At 41.5% G+C, this 19,694-nt stretch overlaps 1 protein-coding gene across 5 annotated transcripts in view; it reads left to right on the top strand.

The window, feature by feature from the left end:
* The first annotated feature begins 5,047 nt into the window (after nucleotides 1-5,047).
* The window catches only part of AP2A2 (adaptor related protein complex 2 alpha 2 subunit), a 42,938-nt gene continuing 28,291 nt past the window's right edge, over nucleotides 5,048-19,694 (top strand). For 4 of the 5 annotated variants that reach the window (NM_001012896.2, NM_001396271.1, NM_001396272.1 and 1 more), the window contains exons 1-2: nucleotides 5,048-5,225; nucleotides 17,992-18,060. In NM_001012896.2, the coding sequence (NP_001012914.2) occupies nucleotides 5,159-5,225; nucleotides 17,992-18,060 (136 nt within the window). In that variant the 5' untranslated portion in view covers nucleotides 5,048-5,158. Of the gene's footprint in view, nucleotides 5,226-16,957; nucleotides 17,876-17,991; nucleotides 18,061-19,694 lie in introns of those variants that run through there. The other variant, XM_046941631.1, reaches the window with a different exon arrangement.

Below are 19,694 nucleotides of genomic sequence, written 5' to 3'. Positions count from 1 at the left end.
GCGCCACCTCATCAGCTTCCTGCTGAGGGGGAGGTTGCCCGGGTGCTCACCTGCTCTTGCTGGGCTGCAGATAAAAGCGATGGTATAGGGGACGTCTGAGAGGACCTCTGTGTGCAGAGAGAGTCTGTGAGTCCCTGGTGTTGGAAAAGGAGGTGTCAAAGCACAGATGGGTGTTTACAGGCCTTAAAATAACAGCTTGTGTTTTAAATTGAGACTTCTACCTTCTGCTTTGACCTTTTACCACGTGTTTCCACATGCTGCATGACTGTGCTGCTAATATTTTCACTGCAGGGGGAATTTTGCTGTAGCCCTATTACTTCATAGGGTGTTTATAGAGAATAAGTACCAAATGTGAAGGCATGATGCAAATGGTCGTGGTGGAAAACCTAGCATGTTTAGGCCCACCATTCCCAGCAAAGGCCTTTCCAGACCTACTTTCTGCCACAGTTCAAACTTGGTGCCACTTCCCAGAAGCAGAACTGAAAGATTTCCTCATCCACCCTTCCCATTCTTTCCCTCTTGTGTAATTTAGGGTCTTCATAAACGTTATTCAGCACTGAATCGAAAAACAGAAGTGTTTTTTCTCTGAACTCGTGTCAGTGAACCAGATGCAGCAGTGAGTATGTGTGCCCTTGGTTTCAGGCCTGTACCACATACTGAGCATGTGTACCCTGAATCACACAGATATTAATTGTTGCGGGGACTTAAGAAGGGAAATCAATGTTCACTTGTGTATTTGGGTACTGAATTTTCTATTGTTTTGTAAAATGCCGTTCATCTCTCCCAAGCGTTCAACATTTCCAGGATACATTTCTCAATAGCAGGAAAGACAGAGATAAGGCAGGGGTATGAAAAATTAGGTTTGTTTCCAGCTACTCTGTAATCTGTCATTTCCTGTATTGCATTCCTATTATGCTGTCCTGTTGACTCTCTTGTACCCCTACTGGGACTGAACCAAAGGTTGGCTGCAGGTAGCTGGCGCTGTGCGTGCTGCCTGTGAGGGAATCACAGGTCTTCTTAACTCATAGATATAAAGGTACCCTGCCAGCTACTGGGGAGTCCCCTCAAAAGGCTGATATGCTGCTAAGTAAATCTAAATGATAAGGGGATCTTTGTTTAAATTCTGCATTTTTCTGTTCACTGCTATTCCTTTAAAAGAGCACTGCCAGACACCTGGAGGAGAGCAGAAACATGCTCCTTTCCTGGGGAGTAACTGCATACTCAGCAAAGAAAGGTTTGGAAACAAAAATGGTTTCTCAGCAAGAAATGAAGCCCGTAGCTTCATTTGGAAGCCTGCAGCTTAAGAGAAGGATGACTAAGACAAGCAGCTAGGAAAAAAACCTCCTATGAGCTAGAAGGAGTAATAAAGAATTTATTGCAATGCACAGAGTCACCCAGATGGCTGTCAGCACTCTGCCAGCAAGCAGGTGGCAGGGTCAGCTTATTTGGAGACCCTTTATTCACCCTTATTTTATCTTGCCCACTCTCTCTGAGTTTATTTTAAGCTTAACTATTCTATTTTACACTTTTGTATATACACGGTAGAGTGCAGAACTCTTTCAGACATTGAGTTGCTCACTGTATAGAGGGCAAGATATTTAGGCAAATCCATACCTGAAAATTTAGGTAGATTTCATGATATGGTGTTATCCTAGCTTTGTGCTTCCTAATCTTAAAAGCCAACTATCTGATACTCTGACATGGCAGAAGGCATTACTGATAAACCTATGCTCTCCATCAATAGATAATGAACTTTAGATGCCAGGTAGATTAACAAGATTCAATACACATTTATAGGAGCCACAGATTCTATTTTCTCTTTAGCTGTTTTTGCTTCCCGTATGGTTAGAATGACCACGAGGAGAAGAAAGCAGTAACTGATGAAATGAGGGACAAATCTGTCAAAAATAACAAAGGGAAAAGAATTATTTCCTTCTTCTGTGTAGAAATTCATTACAGAGGTACAAAGAGCTGGCAACACAGCACTATACCACAGTGTGTGACTTCATATCCTAAACCTAATGATTAGGTTACACCGCAGATAGACTGTGATTCTGGTAGGCACTCATGTAGGGCTGAAGTAGCTGTGGGTGGCAGAATAGCTGTGGCAGTACTAAACACAGCATGGACAGTAAATCCTGCTGGCTGTTGGATGATTTCTTGTGTTGAAATTCCTCATAATGATATGTAATCACACTCAAAAATCTATCACATTTTGGCTTTAGAATCCAAATAGGAATTGAAACTGCACAGCACTTAAAGCTCCAGAACAAGAGTTAAACTGTCTGTAAACTAGCACTCAGCTCTTAGGCAGAGAAGAAATGCAGTGGAAGCTGTACTTCCTACAAATACACACCAGCTGAAAACAGACAGTTTAATAATATTAGTTTTATAAAGATCAGACTAATTTTTCAAAGTCTTTATACCAAATTGTGTTGAAATTCTGAGGAAGATTAAAGCAATTTATGGATGGCACAAGGAAGAGATAAACACCATGGATTTGTTGGGCAAACAATTGTGCTGCAAAACGTTTTGCATAATAGGAATTCTCTTGAGACTATTGCCACCTTAATGCTGGTTTTACAGTAATTGGAAGTCTCTTTAAAAATTACAGTATCTTGAGATGTATGGAACAGATGAAGTCTGGTTTGTCACAGGCTCGTATTTTGTAGACATTAAACTCAAAGTGGAACATTTTCCTGATATATCAGCTAGTTTGTTTTGTAAGGGATTATATCTAGTGTGACCTCTGTGCTCTCCATTAATGCCTGGGTTCACATTACAGGATTTCTTTCTGTCAGGATACATCTAGAGATCATTACAGGCTCTTTCCTCTAGCTGGCTGTTTATTCACCTAAAACGAGTATGTTCTCCCTACACCCTGTAATTGGCTAGTGAGTTCTTGATTAAGAGGAAGTGGAGGCACACATGCCAACACATTCACTGCAATTGCACAAGTCTTTGTTGAGGCAAAAAGAAGACAGTATAAGAAAATGCGTGGTAGATACTGAAAAGTCAGCAAAAGGAGGTGAATGTAAAATAACTACATAATGCATACATAGTAAGTTAGAAATGAAATAATTAAATACTGAAAAGCCTCAAAGGAGTTCTCTATTTCTGTGTTTACTCCACTTCTCAAGCAGAGTTTACAACTGACACTACTGTAACTATTCAGTTAGCAGTATTTAAGCTCCCTCTTTAAAGGTAGTTTTAAGCATACCTGCACAACTGGCACCTGCAGTGACTGGAATGCAGCCACACGAGGCTGATACACTTGACCTTTAGGTGTCACTCTGCTTTTAAAGAGTAGAAATTAGTACAACATCTTATTTTGGCTAACTCAAATACAAATATGTTTGTTTGAGTATTTAGTGAAATACTAAATACTGTTTGAGTATTTAGTGAAATACTAGTGAAATATTTAGTGAAATCATGTTTTCTACTTCAAAAGTAGATTGTGGTTAGGCATCATAATCTGATTGTAAAGCTATAAAATAGGACAATTTTCTTCATGTAAGCCTCCATATGCAGAGAATCTGTATCAAGACTGATTTGCAGAACTGATGTTAGTGTTCTAGATCTACCACATCCAGGAGAAAATGGATACATTGGTGACTAACAGATACTGCAATCTTCTCCTTGGAATGGATACACAATGAAAAAGCACTGGTGTAAAAATGTATCCTGAAAACATGCAGAAAAGACCCTTGAGAGATGACCTAAGCCATATACATAACCATTACCAGAAAATATTATGTGGGTCTTTCTATATGAGGTATCATTATTTGGAGGCACTGAAGCTTTACAGATTTAAGATGCAAGTTTTGAAAACAGAACATAAAACCACAGGAACAAACTACCCAGGGAAACAGTGAAATTGGTGGTGTCAGATCAGGACTCTGAGCCTTTATGGAAGATAGACTGCAGCTAAAATCTAATTACTGCTCTTAATTCAGGCAAAAAATAAAAACAAAAGGGAAAGAAAAGGAAAAAATGAAGGTGTAGATGAAAATAAACAGTGTGAAGTGTGCAAGAAAACATTACATCAGTGCTCTCCAGTATTCCTTAATGCTTAGAGAGGTCATTATAATCCATTAAGTAAGCTAACCGTTAGCATTACGACTGAACCTCTCAACACACTGTTGTTTAGGCAGACTAGATCAGTTTTGACACCCTTTGAATCTATTTCCAGCTGATAAGATTAAATGCTCCGTGCAGTCCAACCTCTTTGGCTCATTTAAGGAAGTTTAACCTTGAAATGTTTTCCATCTCAAGAGGAGATGTGGCATGGGACTGTGTTGCTTTGCTTGGTTGTGGCCTTCAACAGAGGCACGTCTCGCACACCTGCATGCCCTGGGAGCCAGAGGAGTAATGCAGAGACACACATAACATTGCTCTCATGAGGGGCATGAGACATAGGATGGCTCTACATATGCTTTTGGGGCTTGTGAGGGTGCAAAGCAAGTATGCAGGACTCGTGAAGGAGATCTCTTCACTGCTTTTGGGACCTATTTTGAGCAGGAGGAGCAAGGCACGGCCTCTTTCAGCCTGCTCTGGGGAAATGATGATTCTATGTATCCTACCAGAAGGTCTGTATTCTTTCTCATCTCACGAACGGGAGCCAAGATTGAGGCAAGACTGCCTGAAGCTTACTCGTGGAATGAAAAGCTGAATTTGTCATCCCTTTCCTCCTTCCGTAGAGGTCACGTTTTCTAAGGCATCTCTCACAAAATGCCTCGCTTCTCCTTCAGATCGTTAGAATTCTCAGTCGGGATGGCACGGGGAGACAAGGATTAGGCCATACCTCACTCTGAAGGGCCTCCTGCCCGGGCCTATTTGCCCTGATGGCCGTGAAGGGGCATTACGGCCCAGCAGCACCGCTACCGGCCTGCGGGCGGGAGGATGACCGGCGCCTCTGCGGGGGCAGCCGAGGGGCTGCGGGAGAGGGCAGGGCCGCTGCGGCGCTGCCTCCGCTCGGCAGGGGGCGCCACAGCCTCGCTGGCCGCCGCCCGCGGGGGCGCGGGAGCCATCCCGGCGCATGCGCGCTGCAGAGGCGGCGGCTGCAGCGGCCTGAGGAGCCCCGCGGGGAGAGCGGGCGGCGGCGGTGGTAGTTGCGGTGGTTCGGCGTGTCGCTGGGCGGCCCTGATCGCGCGCCACGATGCCGGCGGTGTCGAAGGGCGATGGGATGCGAGGCCTGGCCGTCTTCATCTCCGATATCCGGAACTGTGAGTGGCGGCTGGGGCGCGGCGGGGCCTGGGCTGGACGGGGCCGGGCCGGCGGCCGCCGGGGGCTGTTGTGCTTCGGGCCGGGGCGTCCGCCCCTCATCCGACTCCCCAGTGACCTCCCCGGCGCCCTTCCCTTCCCCCTCCGTCGCACCGAGCTGCTCGCGGCGCTCTCCTCACGAAATGGCGACGCGCCCCGGGGGGCGGCGGGAGATGCGGGGGGGGGGGGGGGTGCCGAGACAGGAGGCTTTTCGATGCGGGAGCGGGGGTTATTTGCCTGTGTCTGCCGTCGGTTCGGTGCTTCCTTCTCCCCCACGGCCTCATTTGCTGGGGGAGAGCGGGAGAGGGGGTCGATGCCCATCGTTGGAGTGAGGCCGGGGTGGGTGGGCTTGTGGCGGGCCGCGGGGTGCATCGCGGGTCTCCCAGACCTGCCAGCAGCTGCCGATGCTCAGCGGCACCGCAGGAAAGCAGCAGGCCTCTTCAGGGCCGCGGCGAGCTGGGCCTTCGCTGGCTGTGTTTACGCTTGGCTTAAGCCGCCTTTAAAATTCAGGTTTGATGGAAGGCAGCTCTTGGGATCTGCTCAGTGGAAAAAGAGATGAAGAGGGCTGCCGATAGGTGCCCCCTAAGGGATGGGGATGCGATGTCCTTGCGTAGGGCCCTCTGTAGGGAGAGGAGGAGGAGGCTGCTGCTTGGAGGGGAGGTGTGAAGGCAGGGGGGTACTCGGCACTCTCCCCTGCCGTGGGAATGGCAGGTGAGAGCGGGTTAATATTAATCTGAGTTAAAGATCTAAGAGTGCAATGTGGCAGGAATTGCCCGGGGAAGGGCTAAGGTCGCTGTGGTTGGTGTGATGAAACGGCTATATGTTTTGTCCACCTGCGTGTCTCTGTTCTACTCGAGGCTATTCTAAAAGGATTGGCACCAGGGTTTCCTCTCTAAAAGGTGAAAGTGGATTTGGAGACTGCTGAGTGCAAGTTATGGTGCTCTGACTGGGCTTGTATTGGGAGAAGGCTCCAGCTTCAGAGGGCTTTGTGTTGATGACTTTGGAGTTATTCCAGGAGTAACAGAAAAGGCTGCAGAGCAAATTCAACCAATGACGTGACGCCTCTTAGATGTGCAGTTTCATTCAACTAAATTCAGGTGATTCAGACTTACAGTCATGTAAACAGGAACCTTCTATGTAAAATTCAAGGTCCTGGACCTTAACAGCAGAGGTTTTTTCAATGTTTTTTCTGAACTGAGTTGCAAGTCCTTTGGTATCTTCTATAAGCCACCTTCTGCACATACAGAACATGTTCATCAGTTGAGGACAACTTCAATGCTCTTGAGCTTTGTCTGGTTGACCCAGGTGTCTCCTGGAGATCTACAAGTATACTACTATTGTATGCCAGCTGCATGTGTAACATAGTTTCACCTTGTCATAGAACTTAGGACTGTCACCCTTGTAACTCTGTTGTTTTGGGATGACTTATTTCATCTGGTTAGCTAAAAGCACTATGATTTTTATTCTTCGGGTATCTCTTATGTCTTGCAATTGCTTAACATGTTTCTCTTCTCTTGTATTCCCTTCTACTGAATTTCTCTGCAAACAAGGCAACAGTCAAGCTCTGGGGTGCCTACCCCATGTTTAAGGATGTGGAATAACAAGATTGGAGGTAGAAGGATAGAACAAATTAACTGCTGATTTCCCCACAGACTTTACATTTTGTAAGCAGCGCAGGAACAGATGGAACAGCCGTCTCTGTTCAGTTTGGATAACAAACCATTAATGCTCACAGTGTCTACAAGAGTAGCAAACATGTAACTAATCTGTGAAACAAATAAGGTGTTGACCCTTTATCTGTTTTAACATAGAAAGATGGTTCTGGATTGTTTTATCTCTGTCCAGACAGCTATTTGTAGCTGTAATTACTTTTGCGTCTTTCTCATTGTCATAATGATCAAGGTAACGCATCTTCTAAACCTAAAGAGTTGTGAAAGAGCTGATAGATCCCACCAGTAGCTGATCTGTGGTAGCTGTCCAATGGCGCCTGAGTCTTTACTGTTAAGGGAGATTTGAGTGTTGCCAGTTAACCATGGGCTGTTGTATCTAAGACTCCCAAATATATTTAAGAGCACTGTCTAGAAAGTTTGTGCTTTACAAGCACTGGTGTTGGCATGAGTTCCACCTTTCCCATTTCAGAGTAGATATTTGTCAAGAGCAAAAAGAAACAGCTACTCAGTTAAATGAGATCTTCTGACATGTGAATTAAGAAAATGTTCCTGTTCTGGGTAGGAGGGAAGCTGGACACCAAGTGCAGCCGACACTTGTACTGATGTGAAAAATACCTGCTGGCAGCCTCGATTTTGGTCTTAATTTTGGCTTTGTTTGACTCAATTATCTCTTTTGTAATACTGCCGTATATGACTGAAGTTTTAATTTGTCTACAGCCCCTTCAGATTATAATGTAAGGCTCTCTCAGACTTTACACAGATAGGGAATTTGCATCACAGTTGTTGCTTAATATTGAAAATATAGATATATGTGAACTGTGTTTAGGTGAATGCAGAGCATGTTTCCAAGGTAACAACATAAAACTTTCAAGGGATACTTACATAAATTTAGAGCTTTTCTCATTAGAAATGCTTAATCATGCATCAACTTTTATTTCTTGGGCATTTGTACCTACAGTGTCTGTGGCTCTAAACAACATATCATTCTGTTACAAGTATATTAAATTACTGAGCTGGGATTAATACTTGTCTTGTCCGTCCATTTTTTCAAGTCCATTACAGTGCTTCAAAAATCATCTTTGACAGCAATTCTTGGTTCTTACAACTATAGCTGAATGCAAGTGAATAACAGCTAATGTTGCCTGTCTGTATTTAACAATTAAAAGTTGTCACTCCCATGTCAGCTAAGCACGTTTTTGGCACCTGAGTTATCTGCTTATCTGATAAACGTCTTGATCTCTATGTTAAATGCTTGTATGACACATGTAACTTTGAATATAAGAATGACTTTCTATGTGATTTTTTTAAGAAGTCTGCTTAAACTGGGCTGGTTTCTCAAGTCTGTAGACCTACTCTTTGTTTGTTTGAATATGTGTGCTGACCTATTCAAAATGCTAGTAGTCCAAGATATATGAAGAAAAAAACATTTCAAGTGATTTTTTAAAACCTAAGTGTAGGCAAATGATTTGTTAGCTCGCCAGGGTGGTTTTTTCTTTTTCAGGGCACCTTCTTGTTTTAGGCTGTGTACTTTGCCTATAGAGATCCTGGTGGACAAAACTGACCTTTTAGGAAAAGTGAAAATAAGCTGACAACTTGCTGGCACATATATAGGCTTTTCTAGAAGCTTAATCGGGTGGATTGCTTTGTAACATATAGGGAATAGCTACAGTAAAAAGGCATTCTGTGCTTGTCTTATAGAGACCCTGAAGAAGAGACAAGAAAACTAAGACTGAAAGCTCAACTAAAGCACTTAGTTAAGATAATGCAGGTAGTTACCTCTTATTTAATGTCTTTTGCTGAGAAAAGAGCAAGACTTGGCTGTACTGGAAAATAGGTTGTGATGGTAGTGGAGCTCAAAAGCTCTGTATTGTGATTCAGTGGATTGCCATCCAGACTTAAAAGTTCCAGTTTAGCGAAGCTCTTGTCGCTGCCCTGGTGAGGTGCCTTATCAACTAAACACCATACAAGATCTCCATGTGATATGGATACAAGCATATGAAATGCTTATTTTTAGCTGAATTATGTTTATTTTTTTCTTGTGTATATGCTGGAAAGTTGCTAAAGTGATTTTGCTAACACAAGATGATGTTTCATAAGCTCTCTTAGCTGTCTTTGCTAATGTAGCAGATAGACACATCATCCCAAGTCTGTTCTTTTGAGAATGGCTGTCTGGTGATAAAGTTCTGTGTCATTTGTCACTCTAGCAATTCAGTTGCAACAGCAGCATTATCTGCTATTCACTCTAAAAGCTAGGAGAACTTGCTTCTCTGTGTGGGGTTTTTTCTTTCTTTCTTTCTTTCTTTTTCTTTTTAATTTTTCTGGGGACGGTGGTGTAGAAATATATTCAATACTATAGTAGAAACTACTGCTGGAAACCCCATGCTCCTCTGTAATATCAGGAAGCTGTCTCCTCTTGGGCTGATGAAATGCACCTGTGTAGAGGCAAAAGCTTCTTTTGCCACAGATCTGTAGAACAAAAGCTTTTTATTTCCTTGTTCTCAATAACTGTCTTACCTTTTCAGTGTCACCTTGGAAGTTGAACAGAGAGAAGAAGGGTTCCTTTTGTTCTTCTATACTAAGATACTGTTCCTTTCCCTTTGGGCTGTATTTTTTTTTTTTCCTTAAATAAAGCCTAGCAGATATATTAAACAAAGCTCTATCTCTTCACATAGAAGTTATTTCATTAATTCTAATTCTTACTGGATGGTGAGAGGGAGAAAAGAGAAAAGTAGATGAAGATGATAATTAATAGATGAGAGCTAGAATCTTTCATGTAACATCCAACTTCTCCATTAGAGTCACTGGAATAGTATAGTATCTGCTGAATTTGAAATCCTTTGGATAAAGGCTGCCCATCAGGACTAGTAAGAGGAAGTTTAAGGCTGCTGCAGAGAATATTGCATTGGTTGCATCAGTCAATGAGCACATATAGGATTATTTTGCTAAGGTTGCTGGAATAGCCCATTTTAGATGTGATGGTTAAACTGGGTGACTTTGAATAAGTCTCACATTGTTCTTCTGTTACTTGAACATGAACTAAGGTGGAAAAGGGTCCACAGTGACTTGTATTATCTCAGTGCAAATACTGCCTTATCCTGCTGAAGGGAGTGTAACTGTACTATGTAAAAATGCTGTTCGAAAAATGGTTACTTAAATACTGATCAGTCAAAGAAGGAGGAAGAGCTGCTTTCCATAACAGCCTTATGTTGTACTTCTGCTTTTGCATATTGTCTTAGCTCAAAGCTTTCTTTTGATGGGAGTCAATGTCGTCTTGCCAACTAAACTGCCAAATGGATGTTGCAGTTGTCATAAAGTCACTAAAATACAAGCTTCCAGTAGGCTTTCACTTCGTATGGGGGAATATCTTAATGCTGGGTGAAAGCCTTAATGCTTGACCCTACTAGAGTGGTTTTCTTAACTTGTGATGCCAATTTAGACAAAAACAAACAAACAAAAACAAACAAACAAAACAACAACAACAACAAAAACAAAAAAACAACAAAAAAAAACCCATCCATGTTGAATGCTTAAGGTGATTAAACTCATACTGAATTACAGCAACGAGAGCATCTGAATTGTAAGGGGATTTGGAAGCTGCTGTTTGCTCTCTTGTATCCCCTTCTCTTTCCTAACAAGGACAAGGAGTTTCTAGATTACTGGATTACAGTAAAGCCTGTGACTTCCTGCTGTTTCACGAGAAGTGTTGTTATAGTGACAAACCAGCAACATATTGGTGGAAATAGTAAGTTTTGTGCCTATTAGTCCACTTGAAGTGCCACATATTAGAAACGTGCACTACTGTGTTTTAAATGTGATCAGTGTGTCACTGATCTCTTTGACTGTAGCAATTTATATCTAATCACAACAGGATGTCCCAAAGCACAACAGTATTCATCAGTCTTTGTGCCTCTCCAGACTTGTTTTTCTGGAGGCTGAAGAGAAGGAAGGGAGAAGAGACAGACTTTTTCCTCTGATTGAATTTATCTTGTGGAAGGACAGCATCTATTCACATTTTTCTTCGTATCAGGGTTTTATCACTGAGTCATTGAGCAAAAAGCTTCTTGTTCTGCAGCCTCAATCAATTTTAGAGAAAGAACTGAAGCCATACTAACATCTTGCAAAGGTATAGTATTTTACAGTAGTTTCTTTAGATTAGATGCACGGTGGGTTTGGTCTGTAAGCAGCACAACCAGCATCCTACTTCAGGTATGGTCCAGTGGACCTGTAATTTGCAGCTTTTAGAACTTTTGCTAGTTCAGCTCAATGGAGGAATTTGTACAGGCTCACTCACCTAAAGCCAGGCATGCAGCAAACAGACCACTTCACTGCATTGCTGTGTAACCTACCTCCTTTCTGCCCTCTCATCTGCTGTGCTAAATAACCAGCTGTCTCAGAGATTACAGAGAGGTGGAAGATGGATTTGGTGTTTTACTTCATGATTCTAATTAATTATCTGCATGGGAAATGGCTAATGTATACCATGTATACAATGTAACATGACTGTCCTGCTGGCAGGTAAAAGTAATAATGTAATATACTGTATATAATAAAAGTAATAATGTGCTATAATGTATAAGCAAGTACTGTAGAAGCTCTTTCACAAATGCAAGAATATGTGTGCTGATTAGTGTTATGTGATTTTCTTTTGTGTGAGTATTTGCATGATTTTTACTGTAGAGGTGCTAGCATTTGTTTTGATTTTGATCCCCCTCTTTTAACCAGTATCTTTCTCTGTCCCCTAACAGAGCAGAGTTGTAGAATGCTATGTAGTCTTAGCATCATGCTGGTAACCATTTTTAGCAATAGGATAGGCAAGTGGATAATCTGCTTGCTTTAAGCTGTCTGAAGTGTTCTTGGACGATGAATGCAGTGAACTTGCTCTCTGCTTGGTCATGTATTCTGCTCTCTTCTGGTGGCATTATCACTTATGGTAAAGCAGATTGGATTTACCACTTGCACACTAAATAAACCAAGCTTGCTTTTAGCTGTGTTGGCTCCCTAATTCTCCTGACCTGTAGCAGTACAAGGCGGTAGCCAAAATGTGTGTACTGGGAGAGAACGGTGCCAAGGAACAGTCTGGAGTTGCTGTCTTTCAGGAAGAATAGCCTTAAACTGAACTGATGGTAAAACTACATCAACATATTTCACTGAAAAGAAACTATGTTTGGGCTGTGGAGTCCCTACCAACTAACTTACCAGTCAGCTTAGGTGTTTCAAATGGAGAGGCTAATTCTAATTCCCTTAAGCTAGCTGACAACTCTGGAAGAACTTTAAAATGGAGAACTTGATTTGGGTAAGAACTCTTGTGTTCTTCCTGAATAGATGTTCCTGCCCACTAGAGTTTGGGGTGGAAAAGCTGCTGCTTTTAGCCTTGTTGGCATTTGTAGTACTGCTTTCCCAGACAGAAAACGACATTTGTGTCTTCAAATCCTGTTTGATAATTTAATGTGCACAGAGACATGTGCTGTTGGACAAATGGTAGTGCCACAAATAGAAACTAGCGTTACTTCTTGCCTTTAAGAAGCAGGACAGAATGCTGGCAGGCTCTTTCTTATGCTAATAGCATCTTCTACCCATCATGCTTTATAGCTCTTCACACTAATAATGGCACATCTATAATCACAGGATAGTCGGGTGGCCAGAGGGCAATTAAGGCTACAAGGTAACACAATGTAACAGTTCTAACCTGTGCACTAATTCAAAATAAATGAATTAGTGGATGAGCTTAATTATGCTGGCTGCTGGCCACAAACAACTCAGAGCCAGGTGAGTTCTGGAAATATTTCAACTTTTTTGAGGTAAATCTTTTGCTGTAAATGTTGTTGATACACCTGTCTTTTATTAAAATCTTGCCTGAAGAAATCTACTCTGTTCTGTGTTTGCGTAGACTTGTATAGAACAAGTGCTTCTCTGCTCCTTTGGGAAATAAACGTGTGGACTTGGTCAGAAATGTACTAAACTCTACGTGTTTATTTAAAAGCTAAGAGCTTGTTGCAATTGGGAGGGATGCATTTTGCATCAGGCTTGACTTAGGCATTTTGTAGTTAGTGCAGCAACAAGTTAATCCTGCTGGAGCAGATCACCGTTTAAATGAGCCACAAGTAGCCCACTAATTCCAGCCTTGAAGTACTTGCTTAGTCTTGCAGTCCTGCCAAATTAGTATTATAGTGTGTCTAGAATGTTCCGGTGAACAAACACAACAATTCCTTTCCTGTAACTTCTCTGTTTTATTCATTCTGTAGATTTTAATGCACAATCCCAAGCTTAGACACACTGATATTACTCATGCCGTATTAAAGCTTTGACCATTGCCTGAATTACCAAGAGGTTAAGGGTAGTAACTTATTCCCCAAAGAGCTGGATAACTTTTGATGTTCAGTAGTCTATCTTTGTCAAACAAGATAGTAATTAAAGATAAGAGTAGAAAACAGGCTAAATTTACCTTGCCTGATGAAAGCAGTGTGCAGTACAGTGGAATCTGAAGCATGGCAGTCTGCCAGATGTGAAGTAACTGCTTGCGGAGTGCCTTGGACCATATTGTGGCTAGATACCTACTTAGGTACTCATCGTGGAGTAGGCTGACAGCAGTCATATACTGTGGCTGTAAGTATGCATCTTTCATAAAACAGCTGGCCAAAATGTACTGACTTGAGGTCACCTCTTTTAGTCACTTGCTGTGGATATTTAACCATAGGCATACTAAGCTGGAAAAAGTCAGGAAGAATGAAAGTGAGAAGGATGTGGCCCAGATGTAATCTTGTGTCCTACCTGCCCTACCCATCAGTATATAAGTTACATGACCTTTATGAAGTCCCTCTGAATTGAATGGCATGTTATATTGGAATACAGCTCTGATAGTTTCTTGAAACTGCTTAACAGCCTGGAAATGAGACAAATAGAATGACTGCCTTTGAAATGAAGTGTAAGCCTGTAGTTGTACAGCATAGTTCCCTTTCAGCTGTCACCAGCAGCGGGCTTATCTTCATCTTTGACCATCCTTGAGGATGTTTATGTATTTCTAGCTATGACAAAATCAAATATGTAGAAATGCTTCAGTGAGCGTTACTGTAGCTGAGTAATGAGGAAAACTTGTTGGTTAAACATGTTTTCTTTAGCAGTGGGAAGGAAGATCTGGCTTCCTTTTTAGTGGGAAGGAGGATCTATCTAAAACTGATGCTTAGTCTTCTATTTTTTTTTCCTTCTACATGTAACAAAGAAAAGCTGTCTGCCACTGTGAGGTTTTATTGTGTTTTGTCATCTTTTCACGTGAACAGCAAGTTAAGTTTGGATAAGATTACTGTGCAATGCAACTGGTGGAGGCTTCAGGAAATTTTACGTTTTTAAGGATATTTCAGCTTGGTTTTAACTACATGCTGGACTTTTTTTGGAGATTTTTTCCTCACCTTGGGAAGGGACAGGAGTGAAATTCATTCGTTGGCTTCGAAATTTAAGCCATTTTACTTGAAGGGTGCAACAGGAATTTTGAGGGACAAAAGCATATCTTTTAGTCGTCTTGTTTATCTAACAGCATTGTTGATGTTAATAACCCTGCAGGTGACATTTGGGATAGCTGTTAAACCCATAGCTTTAGAAGAAAAAGCAGTGCTGTGTCTTCTTGCCACACTCCGTAATGGCTTTTTCTAGACAAGCCTGCGACAGCCAGCTAAATGAAACTCCTAGGATGTTAAGTAACTTCTTTATTATTTCCAGATGCTTTATGGATGAAATCTGTGTAATAAGGAGACAATTTAGGACTTAATCATCCAACTTTGGTTTCCAATATGTGGAGTTAAGTTTTTTATCACCAGCTGGTTGCTATGGTAGCTGTGTTTTGTCAAGCTCTCGATGAGATTATGTAGTGCATTCAAAATAGACCAGCCTGCAGGAATTACTAAGAACAGGCTGATTTTTATGTTCCTGTACTATGCAGATTTATGACTTAGAGAGAAACTAAAAATTCAAACTGAGTTTGCTGTTTATGATGGTCTTCCAGGCAGCGCACTGTTCCAGCCCTGTGCTCAGGGGGTGGGATTTTGTTTATTCTTTTGCTGAGGCTGCAATCCATTTCTATCAAAGGATGCTGACTTCACAGATTCCTGAAGTATTTTAGCCGAGCTTCCCCTAATGCTCTGTTACTTTCTTAGTTAAGTTACTTTCTTACTTTCTTTACAGCAGCAACCAATAATGCATGAGTATAATGGATAGAGAAGTCTTGGTGCTTCAAAAAGAAAAAGCTTTGATTTCACTTTGGATTAAGAAAACTGAATGAGACATACATACTTGTCATGTTTCTTCCCTCCCTTTCCATTTCAAACTTCAGTGATTATTGCCACACTTCCTGAGGTTAGAGAAACAGTTGCTAGTATTTGAGAGTAAATATTTCAATGCACCGCGCTTGCAGACATAGCCTAAAGATCCAGAGCAAGGACCTGGCTTCCAAACTTAATTACATATTCTACTCAAGCTGGTGATGTCCCAAACTGAAGTAGTGTTCTCTGGCCAGTTTTTCTAGATGAAGTACACAGTGTCCAGCCTCACTGGTAACACTTTAATGTGATATGCCCCTTTCACTTGGCAGAGGAGAAAATAAATCAGTACCACTAGAAATGAAAACTTCATCCTGATTTTTGTTATGCTAGAGCAGATGAATGGCTGGAAATAAGGAAAGTGTTTTCAGGTCTGACAAAGACTACTGATTGAAGACAGGGTAGGAAACTTGGAAAGTTTTAAACTTTTAAAATTTACATTAATTCTTGCATCCTTTTGGCATATATTTCAAAAGACCGACTTCTGTCTGGTATTGAATTCCTAATGCTGACAACAATCTTTGGTGTGAACACCAGCATTTCTCCTGCATGTGAACAGCACAAAGAATCTACTCCAGTTAAGACAAATCAAATTCCTTCCTGTGGAGGAAGACACTTCAGGCTTTAGATTCTATTAGTTGTTATCTATTTATAGAGAGAATAGTGCTGCTGCTTTAAAACCTGCTTGTTACAGGTTGGCCAAGTTGACTTTGAAGAAGACTGCTGCATGAAATGTTGGTGAAAATGGGTTAAACTTGATGATTCAGGCAGATGCGTTGTAGGGAGTGAGGGAAGTGAAGGAAGTGAACTGTGATCTCCAGCCTTGTCAGTCCAGAAATGAATATGAGTTTCTAGGCCAAATGAAAATCAGGGCATATCTCCAGCTTCATCTGAAAAACAAGGTGCATTTAGATAGCGAATATGGTTTATGATGCAGAACAGGTATTGTCAATCCTTGAATTCTGAAAAGCTTTACCATGTTAATAACAATAGATGGATGAGTATGGACAAGTAAGTCGTTTTTCAGGGTCGGGTGTGGGGGAAGATGGTTTTCTTTTAGTTGTGTAGAGTGCCTGCCAAGGCGCCCAACACCTCCGTGACTTGAGTCTATAAAACAATGTCAGAGAATGAAAATGTTCATTTTAAGCCCATCTGCAAGCATTTTTGCTAAAATGACAAGGCAAACTTATGTGGTTGCTTTGAGTTTGGACCTAATTTGTTTCTGTTTGTATGGTGCGCCGGTCTTTCTGCATGTTGTATTCTTGTGGCCATTACTGTAGCACATCAGTATAAACCAGTTTTGTGTGTACTACGCAAAATGCAAAAGTTGTTGTTTTCTGTTTAGAAGTGTGGAATCTTAATGGTTGTGGGGCTTTTTTTTTGTTATTGTTTGGGTTTTCTTGTCTAAATCAAGAACTAACAAAGTGGAATAATTTCTATTTGGTCTGGGATTTCCTCTGCTATTATTAACCTGTCCTGGGTCACTTGTTTCCTCAAGTTACTTGATGAGTGTTCATCTGACCCACTGCCACATCATCTTCAGAACCGTGAAAGAGTGAGAAAGTTATTGGGTAGCACAGGAGGCCTAGGCATGCAAATGTAGTACAGTGTTTATATGCCATGAGTTACGCTTATGTGGAAGAAAGGGATGAGATTGGAGATACCATAATGTGCCAGTCCTGCTCTTCAAGCCTTGTCACATACCTTTCCTATGCTGACCAGGGTGGTGTGGGGGAAAGGGATGTGTGGAACTGGGGCATCTGATCTCCACCACAGATAAGGTTGGATCACTTTCATACAGAGACAGGAAACTTTTATTCACGGCCTTGTGGCTGAATACCTGTGACAGATGGTAAAGGAAGCTGCCTTTTCCTGCTGCCACTTGAGATGTTTTGGGAACTGCTGAGAAGTCTGATTGCATGTGGCTCTGAATTTGTATCTCAACTAGATGGGCAGTTCTGCATTCCTAGAATGGGACTCATTTCCTTCTACCAGACTTTAGCCAATAGAATCCGATGCCTGCGCTGGATAATTTATTCTGCCACGCTCACTCAGACAGGAGATAACCAACTCAGACTGTAGTAGAATCTCAGTCACCAAAAACTGAAATGCTAACAAGCAATAAACACCTTTGGTTTGGACAGTGCAAGTATTACTTAAATAAGATTGCACTGTTAAAATTGAAACTGCAGCTTATTTCTTGGTCTACTTTCCTTTTTTAATGTCTGTCAAGGTCATGAAGATTTTCTTTTTGAAGCTGTTTGAATGACTGTTCAATAGAGAAACAGTGAATTGGCTCCTCCTCGAGCTGAGGAGTACCAGAAGTTGCTTGTTTAGATGACTGTGCTCAGGAAGATTCCTTCTTAAGAGCACTGTCAACCTAGTAATCAAGTTATTCTTTTTTTTTCCCTCCTCATTTTATTCTAAGAATGCAGGAACTGAGGTATTTATGGAAGTCAATAATAAAGGCCTCTCAGATTAACTACATGAGACTTCCATGCTTTCTAAAGGCTACAAGTAAAGTGTTATGAAACGTGCTTGTGTCGTTAGCTTCTTGGATTCTCATATAAAGCAGTGCTTCAGTTATCTCTACATGCTTGCCTTCATCCAGTCCTAATGCTGCTTTGGGAAGGGAAAGTAAGAACTCCTCCTGATGCTTTTATGTTCATGCGAAGTGATGGGGTGGAAAGAAACTTGAGATCAGCACAGCTGTTTGGAACACTGTATCCTGATGTCTGTTCTTTTGATTTCAGGCAAAAGCAAAGAAGCGGAGATAAAAAGAATAAATAAGGAACTGGCAAACATCCGGTCAAAATTTAAAGGTAAGTGAACTGGCTGTTCTGAACTGTACTGTTCACTTTCCTCATTACATTTTTATGTGAGGTTTTTTTTCTTTTATACGTTTGGGCCTTTTTGTGTGTCAACTGCAGACATAAGCAAAATTCTGGAGTGGGCTGTTAAAATAACTGCTGAAAGTGTTCTCTTAAGTACAGAACTTCCTGACTGTCGTGTGACTCAGCCGTAACAGAAGAAAATGAGCTACTGTTCACAGACTTTCTAATGCTTTGCCACCCAGCCATGTGACTGCTCAGCCTGTTTTCTTGCAGAAGGCTGGGAGTTAGTTTGAAAAAAAACATGGGTGGGTGTAATTTTTTTCAGTGAAGCAGAACATATTTAAGCATCCCTCCCACCCCCATCTGCTGAGGAAAGTAATATCTTGAACTCTTTTTCTAGAAAAGTTAAGATAAAAATGTGTAGTCGATGAGGCCATATTGACCACTCCCATTAAATAACAGCATCAAAGGTTATTCATATGAAACCAAGTTGTATGCAGTGATTGATTCTATCCTCATTCTGTCCTGAGAGGCGGCAGTTCACTTTTTAACCAATGCTGTAACTGTATTCGAGTCGTTAAGTGTGTACGTGGCTTCAAATCTTAAAGATTCGGAGGGACAGTTGAAATGCTTCTGAGGGAAATTTAAGCAGAAATGGCTGTGGTAAACATTCTGTTTAAAGAGATATGGGACTGTGTGCACCTAGATAAAGTGTTGCTGCTGTGAGGTCGTGTGTATGGCTTCAGAACTTGCTGGCTTTGGATTAAACCTATTTACCTTCCTAGTCTATTCTGACCTAGTTTAACATTTCTATTTCAAATAGTTATTGCATTAACAAAGTCTGAAATAACCTGTCAGAACTACATAGGGATCCACTGATATTCTTTTGAGTGGTGCATCTCTTAAGGATGTATGGCAAAGTGAAATCAGTGGAAAGATAAAATAACAGTAAATTTCTGTGACTGACTTATTAAACATGCACACTAACTTCTTGAACTGTTTTTAGCTAAATTGAGTCACTTTATCTGCAATACATGCTAACTGTGTCTAGTAGAGATCTTGCTTGGAGATTAAGCCTCTTGGTTAAAATGCTACAATTATGCTTACTTTTAGTGGGTAATAAGGTCATCATTGTTGGTCGTACAGTTGAAACTAACAAAACTAAATGTGCTTGCTGCTCAGGGTGAATGAATGCAATGGCTGCTGGAATCACTGGAGAGTGGACACAAGTTTTATTCTTGGATTGGATAATGGAAGACTAAGCTCTAGAATAGACTGTACAAAACTTCACATTTATGCCAAAAATCAGACCACCATCGACGTCAGATAGGAGCTTTGCTGCGAGAAGGAAGTGAAAAATAATTTGATGGCAAAGGGAGATGACTAAATGTAAACTTCCTTTTTTTCTGTTTTCCCTAGAAAAGTCACTAAAGTACCTCAGTTATCCTATGATGGAGATTGCTAAATTGGATGAATTGGCCTGAGGGAATGGCATGGAGCTGCATCAGGGGAGGGTCAGGTTGGGTATTAGGAAAAGGTTCTTTACTGAGAGGGTGGTTGGGCATGGAAAAGGCTGCCCAGGGCAGTGTAATCATAGCCCCAAGCTGCCAGAATTCAAGGAG

The sequence above is a fragment of the Gallus gallus genome, chromosome 5 (assembly GCF_016699485.2).
Source record: "Gallus gallus isolate bGalGal1 chromosome 5, bGalGal1.mat.broiler.GRCg7b, whole genome shotgun sequence".
NCBI classification, from domain to species: Eukaryota; Metazoa; Chordata; class Aves; order Galliformes; family Phasianidae; genus Gallus; species Gallus gallus.
The sequence above is the reverse complement of the archived record's forward strand: the minus strand, read 5'-3'. Positions and strand labels throughout refer to the sequence as shown.